Source organism: Podarcis vaucheri (genome assembly GCF_965113315.1).
Source record: "Podarcis vaucheri genome assembly, chromosome: 16".
Lineage (NCBI taxonomy): Eukaryota > Metazoa > Chordata > Lepidosauria > Squamata > Lacertidae > Podarcis > Podarcis vaucheri.
In genome coordinates this window covers 25,162,616-25,186,502 of record NC_138754.1, presented here as the reverse complement: position 1 = coordinate 25,186,502, position 23,887 = coordinate 25,162,616, and the positions used below count along the sequence as shown (strand labels likewise).

Below are 23,887 nucleotides of genomic sequence, written 5' to 3'. Positions count from 1 at the left end.
ATCTAGTCTGACCTCTCCTGCCCAATGCAGGAAATCCAGCGGCAGCAGATGGTTGCCAGCCTCTGCCTCAAGTCCTCCAGCAAGAAATAGCTCTCCAAACTTCTAGGTACCTAGCCCCATAGCCAAGCAGCTATTAGGGTCAAGAAGGAACATTTTTCTAAAATATTCTCCCCAAATCTCTCCCCCTATAACTCAATCCCCAGTGAGACCCAATCTTGTTCTCAGTGGTAGCAGAGAAGAAGACTTTGCCCCCTTCTGTCTGATGACAGCCCTTCAGCTATGACATTCCTCCTCTGTCTGATTTTCTCCTTGGCAAAAATAAACAAGTTTCCTTATTTTATTTACACCTGACCATCTTGTCTTCCTCTGGGCCTGCTCCAATCCAACTAAATCCTTCTTAAACCACAGCGCCCAGAACTGGACACCGGACTCCAAGCAGAGAAAAAAGCAAAAAAAAAAAAAAACATTATCTCTCATGACTTGGAAACTCTGGTGCAAGTGACACCATCTAAAATTGCATCAGCCCTTTTCGCAGCCGCATCACAGGGCTGGCTTGTTACCAGTAGCCGTTATACTAGCCTTGTTCTCCACACATTTGTCTAATCCCCTTTAGCGCCCTCCCAAGTTGGGGGCTGTCATCAATTGCAAATTCCAGAGTCCAGCTAGCTGCTGCATAAAGAATCCTTTCTTTTTGCCTGCCCTGAATCTTCCAACATTCAGATTCATTGGATGACGCAGAGCTCCAGTATTTGGCAAAATGCATCTCCCTATCTTTTTTCAGGGACGCGGGTGGCACTGTGGGTTAAACCACAGAGCCTAGGACTTGCTGATCAGAAGGTCGGCGGTTCGAATCCCTGCTACGGGGTGAGCTCCCGTTGCTCGGTCCCTGCTCGTGCCAACCTAGCAGTTTGAAAGCACGTCAAAGTGAAAGTAGATAAATAGGTACCACTCTGGCGGGAAGGTAAACGGTGTTTCCGTGCGCTGCTCTGGTTCGCCAGAAGCAGCTTAGTCATGCTGGCCACATGACCCAGAAGCTGTCTGCGGACAAACGGCGGCTCCCTCGGCCTATAGAGCGAGATGAGCGCGCATCCCCAGAGTCGGTCACGACTAGACCTAATGTTCAGGGGTCCCTTTACCTTTTACCTATCTTTTATACCCCTTTATCATGAATTTTATACCCCTTTATCATGTTCCCTCATGCTCACCGTTTTCCCTAAACTAAAAAGAACCAAGCATTGCGAAAATATTTTCCTTGTAAGGAAGTTGCCCCAAACCTCTTAAACCAGGCTTCCTCAACCTTGGCCCTCCAGATGTTTTGAGACTACAATTCCCAGCATCCCTGACCACTGGTCCTGCTAGCGAGGGATCATGGGAGTTGTAGGCCAAAAAAACATCTGGAGGACCAAGGAAGCCTGTCTTAAACATTGAGCTTGTGCTTTTCCAAACCTCTCTCAGCTCCTACAATATCCTTTCTGAGAGGCTGTGATGGGTCGAGTGGAAGCCCTTAGCTTTGAAGCCAAGAAGCTGCCTTAAAACAGGCCATCAGGGACATAGATAGCTGCCTGACGCACACAAAAATCACTGTGTCCATCTAGCTCAGTACTGTCTACACTGACCAACAGCAGCTCTCTGGAGATTAAAATAAGGGACACTGACAGGAATTGAACCAGGGACCTTCTGCACCAAAAGCAGAGGCTTTACCACTGAGCTACAGCTCTTCCCTTACGCTGTCTGGCAATTGGTCCTCCTAGCTTAGTACTGTCCACACTGACTGGCAGCAGTTCTGCAGGATTTCAGACAAGAAGTCTCTCGCAGGTGTACTTGGAGATGCTTTTGGGGACTGAACCCGGGACCTTTTGCACTCAAAGGAGATGCTCTGATGGCCCTTCCTCACGCGTCCATCCCTCTATCCATCCCAGTGTTGCCTACTCTGACTTGCAGCCACAGCTCTCCAGGGTGCCAGCCAAAGGGAGAGCTCTCTGAGCCTTGCTGAGCCCCTTTTAACTGGAGAGGCCTTGGATTCGAGGGTGTAAAAGGTACTTCATCCCATCGTTCTCCCTACAACGGAGGAAGTCCCGGGAAGTGGACGGCATGAGTCAGGGCCGAGCGAGGAGCGCTTACGTCCCAAAAGAAAAGACTAACTCAGATGCTCTAAAACATGGCCAAAGAACAGAGAACAGAGGAGAGAGAGAGAGAGAGAGAGAGAGAGAGAGAGAGAGAGAGACGAGCCATTCCAAGCTTGAGTTGCCAGGATGAGGCCGCGGAGACGGCCGGAGAAGGCACCAACCATCCCGGTGCAAAAAGAGAAGAAAAACTGCCAGCCGTGACCCCCGATGCAAAGAGGAGAAATCAGGACAGTTTCCAGAGCAGAAAGAAGAGGGCGTCTCTCCGCGGGGAGAGCAAGGACCCCAAAGAGGCCTGAGGTGACGTCTGAGATGCGTGCTGTGCGTCTCCCCCCGGAAGCCATGCGCTCGGAAGGAAAGGCGGAGCGTCCCCAACCCCCCCTCCGGCCCAGCTGCTCCTTACTGGACTGGACAAGGCGCTGGGTCTTGGTGACGGTGCTGATGGCTGAGCCATCGGCGGACATGGTGCTCTGCCGGGCCGTGGTCTCTGTGGTGTGGGTGGCCCCTCTCGATTTGGCTTCCTGGATCCGCAAGCTGCGCTCCTTTTCTCGTTGCTCTGCAAAACGCCACGTCCCAGAGGGGTCAGGAACGGCGGCAAGAATGGCGGGAGGAGGGCAAGGCTACAGGAGCCATGGGGGGCCTTGTTGTGCCTTTTTAACAAACCAATCTTTTAGCGCTGGAACTCCCTGCCTATTGACAACCAGGCAGATCCCCTCCTTGCACAACGCTGGCTGAAGACATTTTTGTTTAGGAAAAGCTTATCCAGACATGTAGGAAACTGGTCTGTGTTTTGTGTTGTTTTCAGTTCACCGTTCCTTTTCATTTCCCTGAAGATGTCTTACAACTGTTGCTTTCGACAGCTTTTACTGATACAGCCATACTATGGAAGTCAAAAGGAATCCATTCCGGAAGTCCATTCGAACTTCCAAAACGTTTGGAAACCAAAGTGCGGCTTCTGATTGGCTGCAGGATGGTAATGGTAAAAGTAAGTGTAATTTTAAAAATGGTTAAAAATTATGATATATGTAAACTGCTAAAGATGAGGTAAAATGAAAATCAGATGGGGGGGACTTGGGGAAGCTCACTTAACAATGTTTAGAAAAAAGAAGGATAAGAGAAGAATTTGTTTGTTTTTCTGATTGTGTTGTTTATTAGTGTTATAAAATCAATAAAAAAATGGGGGGGGAGCTCCCTGCAGCCAATCAGAAGCCATGGAAACCCTGTCAGACGTTTGGCTTCCAAAGGAATGTTAAAAAACTGGAACACTCACTTCTGGTCTTTTCTATCTTCCAGGAGCCAGAACATTCGACTCCCAAGGCGTTCCGGAGCCAAGGTGCGACTGTAGTTTCATAGTTCTATACTTTTTGGAAACCGCTTTAAGGATTTTGTTTTATGAGAACAAAGCAGTACATAAACCTTAGGGAGTAAAATATACTGTGGCCGGGAACTGTCTCTTTTTTCGTTAAATTTTAAATCTCACCCTTCCTCCACGGAGCTCAACGGTAGCAGCTATGAGTCTCCTAAAACACCACTGGTTTGATCCTCACAGCAGCCCTTGGGGGGGTGAGTTAGGTCAAGGGACAGTAACTGCCTCAATGTCACCCAGTGAGGAGGGAGGTTTCTTCACTCAACTGCAGATACGTACAGATCACTGCATATCTTAGGAACACAGGAAGCTGCCTTACTCCGAGTCCATCCAGCTCAATATTTTCCACACTGACTGGCAGCAGCTCTCCAGGCTGTGGCACAGGCATGGCCATAAAATGGACAGTGCAGCCATGCTGGCCGGGGGCTGACAGGACTCGTAATCCAGTTGTAGTCCAACAGCAGGCTGGCGAATACTTGTGTGAATCCGGTGGCTTTTGCACAGCAATTCTTAGTGCCCATTTGCCTCCCACTCCTCTATAGTTTAAGTCTTCTCATTTGAGGACTAGATTTCTTGAAGTGTGCAATTATAAAGCTCCCCACCCCCCAAAAAAATTCCCAGGCAGGTACCTCGCTTCCGCTGGCGCAATTCCCGCATGGCGGCCCGTATCAGCCGCCGCTCCTCAAAGTCTGTGGTCTGATCCAGCTGCAGGGAGAGGGAAAGAGGGGTTATTACTACCACTACTACTTCTCTCTCTCTCTCTCTCTCTCTCTCTCTCTCTCTCTCTCACACACACACACACACACACACACACACAGCTTTTCTCCCTTCATTTAAAAAGAAGAAGAGGAGTTTGAATTTGATATCCTGCTTTATCACTACCCAAAGGAGTCTCAAAGCGGCTAACATTCTCCTTTCCCTTCCTCCCCCACAACAAACACTCTGTGAGGTGAGTGGGGCTGAGAGACTTCAAAGAAGTGTGACTGGCCCAAGGTCACCCAGCAGCTGCATGTGGAGGAGCGGGGAAGCGAACCCGGTTCACCAGATTACGAGTCCAACGCTCTTAACCACTACACCATGCTGGCATGAAAACTGCTCCCAACAAGGAAAAGCCGCTCAGAGAAATTTAATTCACACAGATGTAATCCTGCAAGCATGCAGACGAAGGACATTCAAGTTTAATTTTATTTTTAAAAACCTGGAGAAATGCTGCCAGTCAGTGCTGACAATAAGAAGTTAGATTCTAGATCCTTGGGTTTTATTATTTATGTTGAGAAGGACCAGCGGCCTAACTCAGTATAAGGCAGCTTCCAAATTTGATCATCCCTTTATTTTGGAACCACGAGGACTAGGAACTTCTCTTATTTTAAAGTAAAGCCCTTGGCTCAGTGGTAAAACATCAGTTTTGCATTATGTTTCCATGATCATTCTGGCTGCACCTGTCATGGGCCAGGAATCGGCTTCACCTGCTGAGCAGGTCCGTTCTTAACCTGAAACTGTTCTTAACCTGAGACACCACTTTAGCTAATGGGGTCTGCCACTGATGCCGCACCGCCGAGCACGATTTCTGTTCTCAACCTGAAGCAAAGTTCTTAACCTGAGGTACTATTTCTGGGTTAGTGGAATCTGTAACCTGAAGCGTATGTAACCTGAAGCGTATGTAACCTGAGGTACCACTGTATATAAATGCAATAAATAACAATGTCGGTTCTCATCAGCCACAGCCAGCGTGACCAATGATTAATCTCCCCTAGTGCGTTGATATAGTCCTCCTGTCACTTTCATTAAACACCTTTCGGCGCTAGGCAAAAACATTCCTCTTTAATCAGGCCTTTGTCCGATTAACATTCTTATGTCCTTTATAATGCGTTGGGGTGGTGCTGGTTATGGGTTTTGTTCTTGTTTTTATTCTGCTTTTATTTTGAATTTGGAACGTGTGCAGAAGAGGGCAACCAAGACGACCAAGCGCCTCGTCTTATGAGGAGTGTTTGAAGGAGCTGGATATGTTTAGCCTGGAAAAGAGGAGGCTGAGAGGAGATACGATAGCTGTCTTAAGAGCCATCACGTGGGAGAATGGAGCAAGCTTGCTTTCTCCTGCTCCGGAGGGTAGCACTCAAAACCAATGGCTTCAAGTTACAAGGAAGGGGATTCTAACTGACTTTCTGACATTCAGAGCTGTTCAACAGGGGAACGGTCTCTCTCAGGAGGTTGTAGACTCTACTTCCTTGGAGGCTTTTAAGCAAAGGTTAGATGGCCATTCGTCATGGATGCTTTAGCTGAGGTTCATGCACTGCAGGGGACTGGACTAGATGACCCTTGAGCAGTGGCATAGCATAGGTTGTCAGCACCCGGGGCAAGGCAAGTAATTTGCGCCCCCTAACCCGTGGATTTGCGCCCCCTAACCCTATCCCCCAGATGTTGCGCCCGGTGCGGCCGGCCCCCCCTGCACCCCCCACGCTACGCCACTGCCCTTGAGGGTCCCTTCCAACTTTGATTTTCTGCCACCCTGAAATCTTCAAATGAAGGGTGGTATACAAAATTTAATAAACACCCTTTTGGAGGCTCCCTAGCGAGCAAAATGACACGCGCTTGTGGCAGGAGGCGACCCACCCCAGATCCAAACCCTCTCCCAAACATTATTTATTTATTTATTTTGTTGTTGTTGTTGTTGTTGTTCATTGAATTTATTTATATACTACCCAGAGGTCTCAGGGCGGTTCACAGAAGAAAAACATTTGCTCCAGACACACAGACATACATGCACACACACTTAAAAGGGAAAGGGAAAGGGACCCCTGACCGTTAAGTCCAGTCACAAACAACTCTGGGGTTGTGGCGCTCATCTCGCTTTATTGGCCGAGGGAGCAGGCGTACAGCTTCCGGGCCATGTGGCCAGCATGACTAAGCCGCTTCTGGCAAACCAGAGCAACACATGGAAACGCCGTTTACCTTCCCACCAGAGTGGTACCTATTTATCTACTTGCACTTTGACATGCTTTCGAACTGCTAGGTTGGCAGGAGCTGGGACGGAGCAATGGGAGCTCACTCCGTCGCAAGGATTCAAACCGCCAACCTTCCAATCGGCAAGCCCAAGGCTCAGTGGTTTAAGCCACAGCGCCACATACCCTTACCCAACCCTAGATATGTGAAATGTATCATCACTGAAGCAGTCAAATACAACATTTCCTGTTGCCCACAGTGGACACACAGGGGAATGATGCTCCAGACAGGGAAAACTTCCTGTCATACAAGCTCTGGAGCGTCCTCCCCCTGTCTGTGACCAGGTAGCTGGGGGTGACCCTGGCAGACCCTGAAAAGGGGCTAGTCACACAGCCATCTTCCTCTTTTACTCTTTTGCCTTTTTTTGCTCTCTGTTCGCTCTTAGCCAGCAGCACATAGCTCATCCTTAGAGGATGGAAGCCACAAGGGAGAAAGTCCAAGGCCTAGCGCAGACTTCTTTTCTCTACAAATGTAACTGTAACCACAAGATAAAGCCTGCCTCCAGAATATTACAGTGGTACCTTGGGTTACATACGCTTCAGGTTACATACGCTTCAGGTTACAGACTCCGCTAACCCAGAAATAGTACCTCAGGTTAAGAACTTTGCTTCAGGATGAGAACAGAAATCGTGTTCCGGCGGCGCGGCAGCAGCAGGAGGCCCCATTAGCTAAAGTGGTGCTTCAGGTTAAAAACAGTTTCGGGTTAAGAATGGACCTTCGGAACGAATTAAGTACTTAACCAGAGGTACCACTGTACTGTGGACTGAATGTTAAGTAAACTTTACTCTTACTTTCAATCAAGACAGTTGCATTATTATTATTTTTAAGAGGGAAATAAAAGGTGAAACTTGCCAGGAACAAGCCAGACAGGATTGCTCAACTGAAATGATCCTATCGAATCCATCAACTTGCTTCCAGCAATCTCCAAGGGAATATGCTCTGCTGCTTGCACACTAGCGTCAGTGAGGAGGGCTAATATTTAATCCATATATCCTCTCCTACTTCCCTTAACATTCCCACAAGATACCCAACCCAGAAAATCAGCTATGACTGTTACCACCCCGCTGTGTGCCACGGAGTCCCAAATTCACGCCGCTGTCGCCAAAACGTACCATCTTATCCAACACATGCTCTTCCTCGATCTTGCTCAGCTCTTCGGCGCTCAGGCGGCTTCGCTGCTGCAGCTCCTGGGCCTGTGGCTTCTCTTTCTCGGTGCCGTTTGACAATGCTGAGTCCGCTGCCTCGCGGTGCACCGGCACCTCGGCTTCCATCTGAAGCAAAAAAAGAGGATGACACCAATGTAGGTCAAGAGCAACTTGGAAGATCATACACGGGATCTTCCACGCTGATTATTTTTTCTTTTCTTTTTTTTACTCATTCCATTTATAGTCTTGCCTTCTTCCCTCCAAGGAGTTCAAGGTGGCTTAGTTAGTCCCCCCCCCCCAGTCCCATGTTTTCCCATGCAATTTTTTTTATTTTTTAAAAAATTGTAAGAAAAAGAAAAGTTTGCAGAAGGAAAATAAGTGATGAGAGAGAATGCCAGAAGTAAAGTAGCGTCAGTGCAAACACGGAACACAAATGCAGCCGAAATATAGCCGTACCTCGGAAGTCAGGCGGAATCCATTCCGGAATTCCGTTCGACTTCCAAAATGTTTGGAAACCAAGGCACGGCTTCCGATTGGCCGCAGGAAGCTCCTGCAGCCAATTGGAAGCTGCGGAAGTTGTGTCGGACATTCGGGTTCCAATGAACGCTCGCAAGCCGGAACACTCACTTCCTTTTTTTTTAAAAATAATTTTTATTAACAGGCCAATCAAATCAAATCACATTAATTCCAAATTACAGAGCCAAATTTTAAACACGCCCACTGAGCTTCATGGCTGAGTGGGGATTCGAACCCTCGTCTCCCGGGTCCTAGTCCAACACTCTAACCACTACAACACACTCTTTTTCAACTGCTAAGCCAAAGCTAGTGTTCATTAGGAAGGGAGAGGGTGGCAGATCGGAGATGATCAAACTCCATCGGTAGAGCATGAGACTCTGAAGCACAAGGTTGTGGGTTCGAGCCTCACAGTGAGCAAAAGGTTCCTGCATTGCAGGGAATTGGACTAGATGACCCTTGTGGTCCTATGATTAAAAGGTACAGAAGCCGAACTCTCTAAACATGGTGTTTCATAAACACGTTCTGCGCACATGAAAGCTACAAACTTTTTCTTCTTAAAAAAAAAAAAGGAAATTTAAAACACTAATGTTCTATAACACTTGTCGGATCCTGGGGTACAAAATACCGAGTGACAAGCAACCAGAGTTGCCCCTTGCCCCCAAGAAATGATCGATTCTAACACGTGCAAACTGAGGATATCTGCACAACAGTCCTTATTTTGTCTAAACTTTTCTCTTTTTTTGCTCATTCCTTTGCATAATTTGTGCATGTCTTCCAATCACTGAAAGACGATGGACCCAAGAAGGACCCTTGAACCTCTTTCCTCTGAGCGCTGGAAATCTCATTCAGTGACATCTAGGGCTCCTGGAATTCCAAGCACACTTTTGCAAACGAGAAGGACTAGAAACTTGATTTTATTCTTTAAAAAGATAGCCGAGATTCTCCAAGGGGTGAGTTCCATACTTAAGAAACACTTGTTTTCAAATACACACAGGGCTGCATCTACTGAGGGGACAGCGGCTCTTTGGTTAATGGGCCGGCTCCAACACGAAGCTCCCTGATAAACTGTGTCAGGGGATTTCTAGGGGGAGATTAGAAGGGCTTACTCAGAAGCGGTTTGCTGATCAGGGATCAAGGTGGAGCTGGCACCTCATCGCAGGGACTCGGGAGCACAATGCCAGCTCCCTGTCAACACGACCCACACACAATGCCACTTGGGATGACCGCCAGGTTTAAAAGACACCACAAGGGCACTGGCACTTGCATGGAGCAGACAAGGGGGTGCGGGGCAGCAACAGTCATTGCTATTATTTATTAAGTCTCCACCCTGCCTTTTAGCAGAGAATCACAGGCCAGTTTACAATACAGAAGCACAAAAATACATACTGTAATAACAAACAAAAACGATTACGCTTCCCCCCAGTTTAGAAGGCCATAGAGTGTTAACCATTGAAGCCTAAAGATACATAATGAAAGCACCAGGCAAGCCCCACTGGGGAGAGCATCCCACAAGCAGGGTGCCACCACAGAAAAAGCCTCTTTTCGCAGTGCCACCCTCCATACCTTTCATGCCAATGCCAAACTAATCCCCCCAGAGCGGGCATGGCCAAACTTGGCCCTCCAGCTGTTCTGGAACTACAATTCCCATCATCCCTGACAACTGGTCCTGTTAGCTAGGAATGATGGGAGGTGTACTCCCAAAACAGCTGGAGGGCCAAGTTTGGCCATGCCTGCCCTAGAGTAAAGGATACATCAAGGGGCTTAGCTTGGTCAGGATTGAGCAGACACTTCCAGTGTTAACGCTAAATAAATGTCTTCTGGTAAATGAGCTGCTAGAGGGCCGTGAAAATTTGTGCCCTGGCCTTTTTAGATTCATCTACCCATGTACCAGCTGAAGACAAAGGGGTGCAACGGATACCAGATGTGAAATATGTTGGCATTACAGTCATACCTCGGAAGTCGAATGGAATCCGTTCCGGAAGTCCGTTCGACTTCCAAAGTGCAACTTCCGATTGGCTGCAGGAAGCTGATGCAGCCAATCGGAGGCTCCGCCAGACATTTGGCTTCCAAAAATAGTTCGCAAACCAGAACAGTCACTTCTGGGTTTGTGGCGTTCGGGAGCCAAAACGTTCAGGAAATAAGCTGTTCAAAAACCAAGGTACAGTGGTACCTTGGGTTACATACGCTTCAGGTTATAGACTCCGCTAACCCAGAAATAGTGCTTCAGGTGAAGAACTTTGCTTCAGGACGAGAACAGAAATCGTGCTCCGGCGGCAGCAGGAGGCCCCATTAGTAGTGCTTCAGGTTAAGAACAGTTTCAGATTAAGAACGGACCTCCAGAACGAATTAAGTACTTAACCCAAGATACCACTGTACGACTGTATTTTCAGCTCTCCTATGCCACTAGAGGAATCTGCCAATGCGTCTCTGTGTGGGATGATGGGAGTTGTAGTTCATTTGAACAGCCGCCGGCTTGTCATCCCAAGAAAGGCACACCCACTGTTGCATGTAGGGGGTTACGGGTGCTCCAAACAAGGAACGGAAGATCACTTTTCCAGTTAACCACAGAATCACAGCTAAGCAACCTGCACGCCACAGTCCCCCGCTCTGTCCGCAAAAGCTCCAAGTTACAACTTGACAGGTCCTTGTTGACGGCAGCACGCTGTCCCGCAGGCTTCTGGCAAATCCCAGCACAAAACCGCCAGCGCCACGAGATCAACAACAGGAGAGGGGCCCAGCTGTTAGCGGGGCTTGCAGATTCCTGGCTGGGGGGCCCCGAGCTCAGCTGCTTGTAAAGAGAAGGAGCCTTTCCAACAAGCCGCGGCTGAGGAGGCTGCCACTCACGCGCCTCCCCGGCTCTCGGCCACTGAAAGGCGACCCTGGGCAGCTGCTTGGGCAGGAGTTTCGCATCACCCACCCCAGCTGGCATGAAGAGGAGGAGGAGGAGGAGGAAGGGCCTGGCTGGCGCAGGTAAAGTGCCAAGCCGCAACCACTGGGCTCTGCACACCTGTTGCCCGAGCAGGCGGCTGTAATCCCAAACAGAGAGGCAGTTAATCCAGCCTGGGTGGGATGAACGGGGGGTGCAAACAGCCTGCTCCGTGCCCGCTCCAATCCAAGAGGGGTGTGCTTGCCAGCCTGGCGCCGCAACAAGCAGGAGAGGGCTGGCGTGACATTTGCCCGCTAGAAAGGGTGGCCATGAACTTCCGAACTTCCTCCCACAAACCCACCAACTGGTGTCAGGGGAGAAAGCTGATTAAACGATATACAGTACATATATTTTTATTTCTAAATGTGTGTGTGTATGTAGCCCTGGCTTCTGGAGAAGCCTGACGTACACCCTTAACCCCACAGGCAGCAGCAGCACCTGGTCAGCTTGGCACTCTGCACATGCCCAGAGGCACCCTTCTTTATTATGTAACATTACTTCAAATTGCTGTTTCTTTAATGAAGCGGAGTGGCTGGTGTTGGGGAGGCAGGAGCAGGGAACATGGTAGGGCTGGGAAACCATGACGGGCATTGCTTTTTCCTACATACACCACAAAAGTCAGTTGGGGGAGCAGAAGGGCTCTAGCTAAAGGGCAGGGCATGTGCTTCGCAAACAGAAAGTCCTAGGTTTGATCCCTGACAGCAGGGCGGGGAGGAAGAAGGCAGTGGCCGGCCACGCAGACGACCAGCGCCACTGTGTGCAGCTTCTGCCACAGGTGCATCAGCCAGAGCACCGTATGACATTGCACCGCTGGATCCCTGGAGATGCCAGCTGCAGCTTAACCCAATGATAGCCTCCCACTGGCGCCATGCAAGCGGCAGCTACTGGGAGCCACCCTCCGGAGCACCATGCAAGGCACAGAGATGGCTCTGTGATCAGTGCAAAGGAAAAAGGGAATGAGGAGGCTGCCCGCTGGCACTCGCACAGCCAGAGAAAAAAATGAGGGCAGGGCTGGCTGGCAGGCAAGCCCCACTCTATCTATCTATCATTTTTATTTCCAGTTTTTACAAATAACTCTCGCACTCAAATATAATCAATTTTCTCTGAATCCTTGGACTTCCCTCCACTCGCCTGTGATTTCCAACATACTTCCTTTTATACTGTATCCTATAATATCATCCAAACTTATATTCAAATTTCCATTTTGTAACCACAGAATTATTACCTTACAAAGTGTTATATTGGTCCTGCTAACATTTTTAACTGTGTAAAGGTAAAGGGACCCCTGACCATTAGGTCTAGTCGTGACCGACTCTGAGGTTGTGGCGCTCATCTCGCTTTATTGGCCGAGGGAGCTGGCGTACAGCTTCCAGGTCATGTGGCCAGCATGACTAAGCCGCTTCTGGCGAACCAGAGCAGCACACGGAAACGCCGTTTACCTTTCCGCCGAAGCGGTACCTATTTATCTACTTGCACTTTGACGTGCTTTCGAACTGCTAGGTGGGCAGGAGCAGGGACCGAGCAACGGGAGCTCACCCCGTTGCGGGGATTCGAACCACTGACCTTCTGATCGGCAAGTCCTAGGCTCTGTGGTTTAACCCACAGCGCCACCCGCGTCCCAGATTTTAACTGTGTACAGTGTTCTTTAAGATAATCTATATTTTTTCTTTCCATTCTCTATTAAATTTCTTATCATCCTGGTTTCTGATTCTCCCTGTCACTTTTGCCATTTTGGCATAATCCATCTTGAGCATGCCATCTTCTCTGCTTGGGACCTTTTCCTCCTTCCCCACCCTTGTCTTGGGCTCCAGGGGGGGGAAGGAGTGGGTGAGTATCAGGTGGCCTGGTCAGGCTCTCCATATTGAAGCATGCAACGCCGCTGCAACCGGGGGCAAGCGGGGATTCACGATACATCGCCTGCTCTGAAATCCATCTCGCGACTTTAACTTTCAACCGGTTTCAGGCAACGTATTGCTACGTCGCCCAAGGCTAAATACAACACCTGTCGGATGGGAGGAAGATGGGCAGGCAGGGCACAAGAGGGGGCACACCTCCCCGCACGCCAAAGCCCCTAACCCGTCCCTACCCATGTTTGGCATAAGAGCCACGACTCACAAAACTCCCGCTGTGAGAGAGGTGGACCTCCGAGTGCCTCCTGGTGCTGGCGAAGGTGGGCGGGTGGGCCGTCGGCCGCCCGGCCTCCTCAGTACCCTCAAAGTTGGCGCAGGGATCTTCCGCCTCCAGCAACAGGGTGCTGGGGTCCTTCTCCTCCTCACCCAGGTAGAGGGTGAGCAGCGCCACGTCCCGGCTGAGCCGCTGCTGCTCGGCCCGCAGGGCGGCATTCTCCTCCCGCAGCTGGGCAAGGGCGGCAGCCAGCGGGCGCACCGAGCCCAGAGCCACCTCCACGCGGTGCTCGACGGCCTGGCGCCATGCCTGCAACTCCTGGCGGACCTCCTGCAGGGCCTGCCGCAGGGGAGCCTCCTCGAACGGGGGCGGCTCAGGGCTGGGGGTGGGCACCCCGGGCATGGCGCAGAGGGGCAGCGCCAGGAGAGAGAGTGCAAAGGAGCCCTGAATGGCAGGACCACGGCTCTCTGGTGACCGGCGGGGCTGAGCGGGGTCTTTTGTGTGGCCGGGGCATCTATTCTTGTCCCGCAGAGGGACGCTTCCCGGTGACAGACAAAGACAGGATGATGGAGTTGGGCCAGGTGGCCGGGCTGTGTGGGTGGGGGGGTAGGCTGGACCCAGTGCAGGGAGAGGCAGGGGCTGCCTTGTGATGACAGGGGAAGGGTGCCCCCTGGGGGCTGCAGAGGCTGGTGCTGTTAGAAGGGCCTCTGGGCAATTCAGAGCAGATGAACAAGAAGAAGAAGAAGAGGAGGAGTAGGAGTTTGGATTTGATATCCCGCTTTATCACTATCCAAAGAAGTCTCAAAGCGGCTAACATTCTCCTTTCCCTTCCTCCCCCACAACAAACACTCTGTGAGGTGAGTGAGGCTGAGAGACTTCAGAGAAGTGTGACTGGCCCAAGGTCACCCAGCAGCTGCATGTGGAAGAGCGGGGAATCGAACCCAGTTCACCAGATTACAAGTCTACCGCTCTTAACCACTACACCACGCTGGTGAAGGAGGGAAGAGTGTGACTGCTGCAAACAGGGATCGGCAGCTTGCTTTGTAAGAAAAAGATGGAAGGAAAAGGAAACGCCAACCAAGGAAGAGTAGATAGTGAAAATTACGGACTACAGTGGTACCTCGGGTTACATACGCTTCAGGTTACAGACTCCGCTAACCCAGAAATAGTGCTTCAGGGTAAGAACTTTGCTTCAGGATAAGAACAGAAATCGGGCTCTGGCGGCGCGGCAGCAGCAGGAGGCCCCATTAGCTAAAGTGGTGCTTCAGGTTAAGAACAGTTTCAGGTTAAGAACGGACCTCCGGAACGAATTAAGTACATAACCCGAGGTACCACTGTGTGTCAAAATGGCAAAAATGACTAGGAAGATGATAGTAAATTTTAAAAAGAATGGTATAAATTTATAGAGTACATTAAAGAACAATGTAAAGATTTGAAAATGTTAGAAGGATTGATATAGCGCTTGTAAATTTATAACAGGTAAAGGATTTAACTAAAGTTGGATAAATGTAATTAGATGTGGTTAAAATAAAATAAAAACGTATCTGTGGAAAACCAGAAGGGGGAGGAATGAAGTTCAGGGGTTCAGGGAATCCCGCAAGTGTACAAATACTGCTGAATCTAAGTTTGAAGGATGTTATTGATGAAAAGCTGAAAATATTTAAAAAAAAAAAATGAAAAAGAGGAAGAATCTCAGGACATCCAAGTTAGCACCTGAGAGCCAAAATCCCAGCCCAAACAGTCGAAATGGGGTTGTTGTTATTGTTAATTGAATTTATATAGCGCCCTATACCCGGGAGTCTCAGGGCGGTTCACAGAATAAAATCAAGGTATAAAACCACAAAATACCTAATAAAAATAAAAAACGACAAGCCTACAGCCCCCCCGCCCCCCGGGCAAAAAACCACACACATATTAAACGGGCATTGTATGTAAATTGGATTAACCAAAGGCCTGGTTAAAAAGGAATGTTTTTGCCTGGCACCTAAAGGTGTATAATGAAGACGCCAGGCAAACTTCCCTGGGGAGCACATAATGGTCATGTATGGAGCTGCAGGGCAGCCCTGGGTTCACAGGTGTGTGGGTATGAGAACTACTGAAAAAAACCATTCAGGGATAAAGGAGACCATCTCTCCTATCACAGAGGCAGGAAACAAGGCATGCCAACAACAGATGAGGCGATCAACTTGTGTCTGAACTGAAACGCATCACTACAAATCACAGGTGAGGAATCATATTGTCAAATGGTTTTACATGGGGGGACCCCTGCAGTGAGAAAGCTAGTACATGGAAAAGAGGAACCTTTCTTCCTGAGGAGCTAGCTTTCCCTGTGCATGGATTTTTTAAAAAAAAATGCTATGGGGGAGCATTTAAGCACTCAATCCCCTACCTGGGGTCTGAAGCAGCACAGACTGGCACGGCCTCCCTCTGCTATGGCTGCGAAGCAGGGACAAAATCCCAACCCACCACCTACTCCTGGCTGCCAACGCTGCTGGACCACCTTGCTGTTTGTCCCGGTCGTCAGACACGCTGCAAGGCAGCAGAGGCGAGGAGTGGGGGAACACACACACACAACACAGAGTTCCGACACAGCTGCCGCTGCTCAGATGACCTGGCCAGGGATATTGCTCCAACCTGAAGATGGGGGCTGCAGGACAGGAATGCGGGGAGAGGGACGGAAGAAGGAGGCCAGCTCCGCTCACCTGAGCAACTATTTCCAGGCCCAGCTCCAGCCTCCTGCACAGCTTCCTGAATAATGCACATGGCTGATGAAAAGAGCGAGTGATCGGATTCCCGGCCCTCTGTTGTTGTTCTGTCCCGCTCAGAGCATCCCCTGCCCTACAAACTGCCTGAGCTCCTGCTCATAGCTGCAATCTCGCTCTTCACTTCCACCCTCCTGGCCGGCTGCCCCCCCCCCACACACACACACCCGTCCCGGGACCAGGATCCTTCCCACACCCTCACCTGCAGGGGATGGTCACCCAGAGGCCCACCCGGAGCGAGTTGGCACAACCCTGTCGCCTGTCGGCGCAGCTCCTCGCGGCAGCCCACCCGGATTCCGGAGCCGCAGGTCGCCTAATGCCTTAACGAGAGGTGACAGGCCGGCAGGGACAAGCGGGACGAGGCATTAGGCTAATTAGCCCGGGCAGGAGAGCTGCCGGCTTGCTCCACAACCAGGCTGTGAGAGGCAGCGAGGGCACGGCTGGGAGCGCTGGCAGAGTGGGGGGGGGGGTTGCAGAGCTGGTTCAGAAAAGGGCACCCCAAATGGTTCACGTCCCCCATGAGGGAAAGTTGCATCACCTGGAGTTTTTTGTAAGTTTAGAGCAGGGTCTTTAAGCTGTCTTCGGACTACAACTCCCATCATCCCTACCTAGCAGGACCGGTGGTCAGGGATGATGGGAGTTGTAGTCCCAAAACGGCTGGAGGCCCAAGTCTGGGAAACCCTGGTTTAGAAGGAAGGCGAGTAAGATTGAGGTGTAAAAAAAATTATGCCTGGCAAAGAGAATGTGGATAGAGAAAAGTTTGGTCTCTCTCATAACACTAGAACTCAGGGACATCCAATGAATTTTGAAGATTCGGGACGGAGGGGGGGAAAGACCCTCTTAATGCAGTGCATAGTTAGACTGTGGAACTCCCTGCCACAGGAGTTGGTGACAGCTTTAAAAGAAGATTGGGCAAACTCACGGAGGAGAGGGCTATCCATGGCTACTATAGCCATAGGGACTACGCTCTGGTTCCACCATTGGAGGCAGCAAGGCTTCCGAATCCCAAATCTTGTGCTGGGGGGTCCTGCTTGCTGGCTACCCACTGAGGCAGCTGGAGGGCCCTTGTAAGAACAGGATGCCAGGCATTAGACGGCCACTGCCTCTCCTGCGCAAAGCCCAAGTTGTGCCCTTCGCTCTGCCTCTCACAGCTGCAGAACTGACGCAGCCCTCCGCCCTCCCTGAGGCTCCACGGCTTTGTGGAGGGCCAAGGGGACTTTTTAAGTTTCCCCCACCTGCAGAAATAGGCATGATCAGAGGAAGGAAGGAAGGAAGGAAGGAAGGAAGGAAGGAAGGAAGGAAGGGAGGGAGGGAGGGAGGAAGGAAGGAAAGCAGAAGAAGGGCAGGGAGCGGGAAGACTCACCTTATTAAGGCTGGAGCTGCTGCCGCCATGGCTGGAGCTGTCGACGCTGCTGCTGCTGGTGGTGATTCGAATGGGAGTGCTTCTCAACCCCAGGGTGAGTTCTGTGGCATGGGGAGAAGGCACAGGTGTGAGCCAGGGGTTGGGGCAAGAGGAGGGCTCCAAACTGGGGCTTTGGGATTTTGCCAGCTTTTAAGCCCGCAAGTTGCCAGTCCGCACGAAATGCACAAGTTACTAGTCCACATTAAGTTCTTGGTTCCCTTTGTAGGTAAGGAACCACAAAGGACACAAGCTGGGGAGGGCCTGTTTTGTCGCCAGCGTAGACTTGGCACATTGCCACCCGCCCTTCTCCCCAAGCCCTGGAGATTTGGTGGGCTACAAACCAGATGCTTTTTTAAAAGCGGCTGGCGCTCTCCTAATAGAAAACAGAAAGCGGCAAGCTGCAGTCAGGTAATGTAGCAGAGATCGTGGAATATATCCAAGTTTCTGACACTGTGCGCCAGCCTTCGTAACGCTCCGGGAATGAGCCTGTTCTAGATGGGGAAGGGAGTGGATCGCATGGCAAATCGACTTCCAAGCTCCGAACCCACCAAGTGCCCAGAGTTGCTTTCTCTAATCTGCTGCCTTTCCAGGTGTTTTGAACTACAGTTCCCATCAGCTTTTATCAGCACAGCCGTAAGGCTGACGGAAGGTGCCTTCCAAAACATTTGGAGGGCGCCAGGTTGGCAGACGTTGTCGTAGAGAACTGGGTCAAATCAAAAACTAGGATGATTAAAGGAAACATCACCACGATTCGGTGTTTCGAACGTTGATGTGGTTTTCACGTATCACCTGTGATAGGAATTTTATGGTCTTAGATATATGGTAATGTTCATAACTGCACATACATAGATCAACACAGGAAGACCAACTTGGAACCATTTTGATTCCTAAACTGACCAAATCCTTTCTCTGCAAGGTTAAACTGGAAAAGCATCCCATTGTCTCTTTCCTCACAAATCCTGTCTCAAAGATATGAATAAGGTGTGAGCCTGTGACCTGGCCCAGGAAATAAGTATTTTACCACTACAAAAGAATGGCCAGGCTCCCCAGGCAATCCAATCAAGTAACTTGCCAGACAGGAGATAAACTGTGACAGGAGAAAAACAACATTTAAATTTCTGTGATGTAGGTGGGATGTATCTGAGGGGTGGTCTTAGGTTACACCCCTTCTGTGATGTATGCATAATGTTTCTGGGGGTGGTCTTGATCTAGAGGATGGGAATTTCAAAAGTCTTTATAAGCCCTTGCACAGCAATTTTGGGGGGTCCTCTTCGTCTCCTGCGTGTGAGGGGAGCACCCTGTTGCAACAGATCAATAAAGATCAGGCTTACTAGCTGCTTTGCTTCTCAATATTCTCTGGTTGGCCTCTGTTATTTTTCTCCTACCAATAGGGAACCTATGTAAGGACTCTATATGGGCTCTTGGATACCCCATAAGGGAAAAGGGCATATTTTTATTTACAACACACTGCTGCGTTCGTCGCTTTGACATTTTAAAATGAAATTGAGGCATAAAAGGGTATGTACATGTGTATTTTTTATATCCTGCCCTTTTCTCTCCGCTCCTCATTTAATCCCCTCAGCCACCCTGTTAGGCCAGGCTGAGAAGCTGCGACGGGCCAAAGGGAGCAACCCAGTGAGCTTCATGGCCAAGAGGGGGATTCGAACCCAGTTCTCCCATGTCCTAAGTCCAACCACAGCACCGCCAAGGGCTCAAAATAAAAAGTCAAGACTTCAAAGGCTTCATGGGGGGTGGGTAATCTGAATTTGCACCCAATCCCTGAGAAGATCAATCCGACACACTCCGGCCACAGCGACAGAAGTTTATCCCACCAGGAACAGGAAAGTTTCCAAGTGCTGAGACCACACACACACACACACAGGAGCTGCTGCACCCATGGCAAAGTGTCACCGGCCTCTCTGTCTCTCTCACTGGAAACATCATGCAATTACAGTGGTACCTCTGGTTACGTACTTAATTCGTTCCGGAGGTCCGTTCTTAAGCTGAAACTGTTCTTAACCTGAAGCACCACTTTAGCTAATGTGGCCTCCCACTGCAGCTGCGCTGCCGCTGCGTGATTTCTGTTCTCATCCTGAAGCAAAGTTCTTAACCAGAGGTAATATTTCTGGGTTAGCAGAGTCTGTAATCTGAAGCGTATGTAACCTGAAGTGTATGTAACCTGAGGTACCACTGTACGGCAAGTGTTCTGGCTCAGTGGTAGAGCAGGCCCTAAACGGCCTCGGTCCAGTACAGTGGTACCTCGGGTTACATACGCTTCAGGTTACACACTCCGCTAACCCAGAAATAGTGCTTCAGGTTAAGAACTTTGCTTCAGGATAAGAACAGAAATCGGGCTCCGGCGGCAACATGTGGCCCCATTAGCTAAAGTGGTGCTTCAGGTTAAGAACAGTTTCAGGTTAAGAACGGACCTCCAGAATGAATTAAGTACTTAACCCAAGGTACCACTATATATCTGAAGGAGCGTCTCCACCCCCATCGTTCTACCCGGACACTGAGGTCAGTGCCGAGGGCCTTCTGGAGGTTCCCTCACTGCGAGAAGTGAGGCTACAGGGAACCAGGCAAAGGGCCTTCTCGGTGGTGGCGCCCGCCCTGTGGAACGCCCTCCCATCAGATGTCAAAGAGAACAACAACTACCAGACTTTTAGAAGACATCTGAAGGCAGCCTTGTTTAGGGAAGCTTTTAATGTTTAATAGGTTATTGTAGTTTAATATTCTGTTGGAAGCCGCCCAGAGTGGCTGGGGAAACCCAGCCAGATGGGCGGGGTATGTATGTATCTATGTATGTATGTATGTATGTATGTATGTATGTATAAATAAATAAATAAATAATAATAATTGCAGAAGTTCCCAAGTTCAATCCCCGCCAGCATCTCCCGAGACGGCTGGCAATGATTCCTACTTGAAACCCTGAATAGTTGCTGCTGGACAGACCAGCGTCCTGATTCAATATTAGGCAGCTTCCTATTTAATTCAGCACTTTTTTTAAAAAAGCAAACCAAAACCCTGGGGACTAAAATCTTAATTTATCCTCAAGAGAAGGGCTGTAAACTCAGCGGCAGATTATCTGCTAGCTTTGCATGCAGAAGGTCCCAGGTTCAATCTCCGGCAGCTCCTCCAGGTGGGGCTGGGAATGTCCCCTGCCTGAAAACCCCTGGAGAGCTGCTGCCGGTCAGTGCAAACAATGCTGAGCTGGATGGGCCAACAGCGTAAGGCAGTTTGCTGAATTACCTATGCAACCCGCAGCTGCGAATTCCCACTGGCCAGAGAAGCCCTTGTCACCCAAATCTCTAGCCTTTTAAACCTTATGGATAACAGATATTTTCCCTTATAAAGGGGCAGCAGCAACCTGGGAGCAACCTGGGAGAGGAGAGTGCTTTAAGTCCCTGCCACAAAATGCAATTTTGCAGAATAGAGGGTTGTAGCTTCATGCAAAAAGCTTCGGCGGAAGGTCATCGGTTCAGCCTCTCCAGGTTGGGCTGGGAAGGATTCCCTGCAGAGCTGTTGCTGCCAGTCAGTGAAGGCAACACTGACCTAGATGGATCAACATTCTGACTTGCGCTGCACCAAGTAACTCTGGAAGGGGGTTCCTGGTGCAAAGCGGCGCTTGCAACTCTGCAGCGCAAGGCACACCTCTGCCGGCAAAGCAGAGGCTGCCATTTCCATGCAGGCTCATGGCATTTTGTCCAAACTTCTCTGAAGATTTTCGACTCTCCCTGCAGAAGGTTTGCCAGACCAAACTACACCCACCCACCCAAGTCTGCCCTGCAATTTCATATTTTGGGGGCAAATCGGCTGGCATTTTGTGGGCAAAGGCTCTGAGCTTTAATGCGTGCAGAAAAGGGAGAAATTCAACAAGCAGCTAGTGCCACAGACAGGGAAAGATGCTTCTCTGGGCAGAACTTTAATCAGGGGAGAAATCCACAAGGTGCAAAACACGCATTCTCTGCCCTGCCTGCTGTCCTGGAAATTCCACTCCTTTCGGCAAAATTCTCCTCGCTTGCCTTGAAGCTTCCTACAAGACCAGGTCCACTTCAAAAGTCACTTGATGGGATGTCTGGTGGCAATTGTGCCATCATGGAATAGTTAGAGTGTCGGACTAGAATCCGGGAGGGATTGAGGTTCGAATCTACACTCAACCAGGTGAAACTCACTGGGCAACTCTGGATCAGTCATGATCTCTCAGCCTGACCTACCTCAAAGGGTTGTTGTGAGAACGGAGGAAGAACCACATGCGCTGCCTTGAGCTCTTTGCAGGAAAGAAACACAGTAAATAAACGATTCTGTCCAAAAGGAGCCAAACTGAGAAGAAGCAGAATCACAGAGTGGGGGGCAGGGACCCTCATGGGTTGCCTAGTCTGACGCACCGCAATGCAGGAATCACAGCGAACAAATTGCTGGGTGCTCTCCCTAAGGGACTTCCACAGAGCGGGCAAGAAGCGCCTCTAAGACACTTTTGCCCCCGTGCCAACTTCCGAGGGCGCCGGACGGTAACGCAAATGCACAGCCCGCGGTGCCACTCACCTGCCCGCTGGTTCCCTGGGGTCCCCACGATTTGGCTCCTGAGGGGCTGGCTGCGGCCATCCTTGATCTCGATGGTGAAGAGGGTCTTCATCTCGTCACTGGGGTCGGGAGCGCCGAGGTTGCGCGCTCGGGCTGGCAGAGGGCTGCTGGAGGAGGAAGAGCTCAACGGGGGGACATGGGGCTCCTTTGAGCCGGAGGAGCTCCCCGGAGTGTTTTCAGCAGAGGGGCGGGCAGGTGCCCACTTGCTCCCCTGCCATTGGCCGGCCTGGCTCCGCCCCCGGGGGCCGGCCGCCTCTTTAGGGCCAGCCGGACTCTCGGCGGGAGGCCTCACTGTCCCGGTCTTTGCCTGGATGGCGGAGGGCTTGGCCGGCTGCTGCTGCTCCTCTGCACCCCGCTGCCTGCTGGCATCCTGGAGGGCACGGCCGGCAGTGCCACTGCTGCCACCCCGTGCCCCGGCAGGTAAGTCTCCTGCACGCGGGGGGTTCAGGAGCTGCTGCTGCAGGATCCGGGCGCCTTTGCCCGCACTCTCCGCCTTCCGGGGGGTGGCCACAGATCCCGCCGGCTTGGGGGGCTCCGAGCTGAACTTCCGTGCGCGGTCCAGCACAGAGCCGGATCGCTGGAAGGGCTGATCCCGGCGGGAATCTGCAAGACAGAGAGAGGGAAAGGGGCGTGCTTGTCGGCTTGGGAACAGAGGAGAGTTTATGCATCACCCAGCTGGGAATCTGGCCAAGAAGGCTTCTGAGCTCCTCCCAGAGTTTATACGCATTTAAAACAATAACAGAAGGAGCATCGCCAGCACAGGCAGTGTGAGCGACTCCCAGAGTCCTTCCCTGTCCCAGGAAGGAAGATCAAAGTTAGGAAGCCCCAAATCCCCAGCTTGTCAAAGAAACATAGAATCATAGATTTGGAAGAGACCCTAAAGGTAAAGGGACCCCTGACCATTAGGTCCAGTCGCAGACGACTCTGGGGTTGCGGCGCTCATCTCACTTTATTGGCCAAGGAAGCCGGCGTACAGCTTCCGGGTCATGTGGCCAGCATGTGAACCAGAGCAGCACACGGAAACGCTGTTTACCTTCTCACCAGAGCGGTATCTATCTATCTACTTTGATGTGTTTTCGAACTGCTAGGTTGGCAGGAGCAGGGACCTACCAACAGGAGCTCATCCCGTCGTGGGGATTCGAACCACGGACCTTCTGTTCGGCAAGTTCTAGGCTCTGTGGTTTAACCTAAGGATCCTTTAATCCAATGTTTCCCAAACTTGGTTCTCCAGCTGTTTTCAGACTACAATTCCCATCAGCCCTGACCACTGGTCCTGCTAGCTAGGGATGATGGGAGTTGTAGTCCACAAACAGCTGGAAACGCAAGTTTGGGGAAAACTGAATTCTAGCCCTACACCCAGCAATGCAGGAATATGCAGCTGGCAATCGAACCGGCAACCTTGGCTTTATCAGCACTGAGCACCAACCAACTAAACAACCCTTCTCATTCCTCTTACAAAATTAAGCACGGGTGGGTTACATGGCTAGGAGGGAACACTTCTCCCTGCCAGATAAATCCCCCTGCCCGATTCACTTGGTCCACAGCACATCATTTCTCAGCAGAACTCAGCTGAACATTCGAAGATTCGGGATGAAAGCAAAGCTGTCGGCAGGCGACATGCGATTAAATCACAGAACTCGGGGCTGCAGGAGGCCACGGACTCGATGGGCCACTGGCCTGGTCCAGCAGGGAAACTCTACTTAGGTTCTTAAAATCTAAAACAGCTCCCACAGAGGAAGGCTCTTTTCGGACGGAGGAAGCTGCCTACTGCTGAATCAGACCGCCAGTTTGTCCAGCTCAAGGTTGCCTCCGGTTGCCCACCGCTGAGAGCCACAAGCAGAGAGAGCTGCTCTTGCACTCGAGTCCTGCTTGCGTGATTCCCACTGGGATGTTTGGTTGGCCTCTGAGAATCTAGTGCAGGACAGGACAGGCCATTAGCCCA

The 23,887-nt window shown here is 50.6% G+C and overlaps 1 protein-coding gene across 8 annotated transcripts in view; it reads right to left on the bottom strand.

The window, feature by feature from the left end:
• SMTN (smoothelin) overlaps nt 1–23,887 on the bottom strand; it is an 82,029-nt gene that overhangs the window by 14,648 nt on the left and 43,494 nt on the right. For 6 of the 8 annotated variants that reach the window (XM_082203081.1, XM_082203082.1, XM_082203084.1 and 3 more), the window contains 5 exons: nt 21,907–22,548; nt 17,326–17,426; nt 7,602–7,760; nt 4,119–4,194; nt 2,527–2,679 (listed from right to left, as the gene is read on the bottom strand). In XM_082203081.1, coding sequence (XP_082059207.1) covers nt 2,527–2,679; nt 4,119–4,194; nt 7,602–7,760; nt 17,326–17,426; nt 21,907–22,548 — 1,131 coding nt within the window. The remainder of the gene's footprint in view (nt 1–2,526; nt 2,680–4,118; nt 4,195–7,601; nt 7,761–17,325; nt 17,427–21,906; nt 22,549–23,887) is intronic. The other 2 variants (XM_082203086.1, XM_082203087.1) reach the window with 1 other exon arrangement.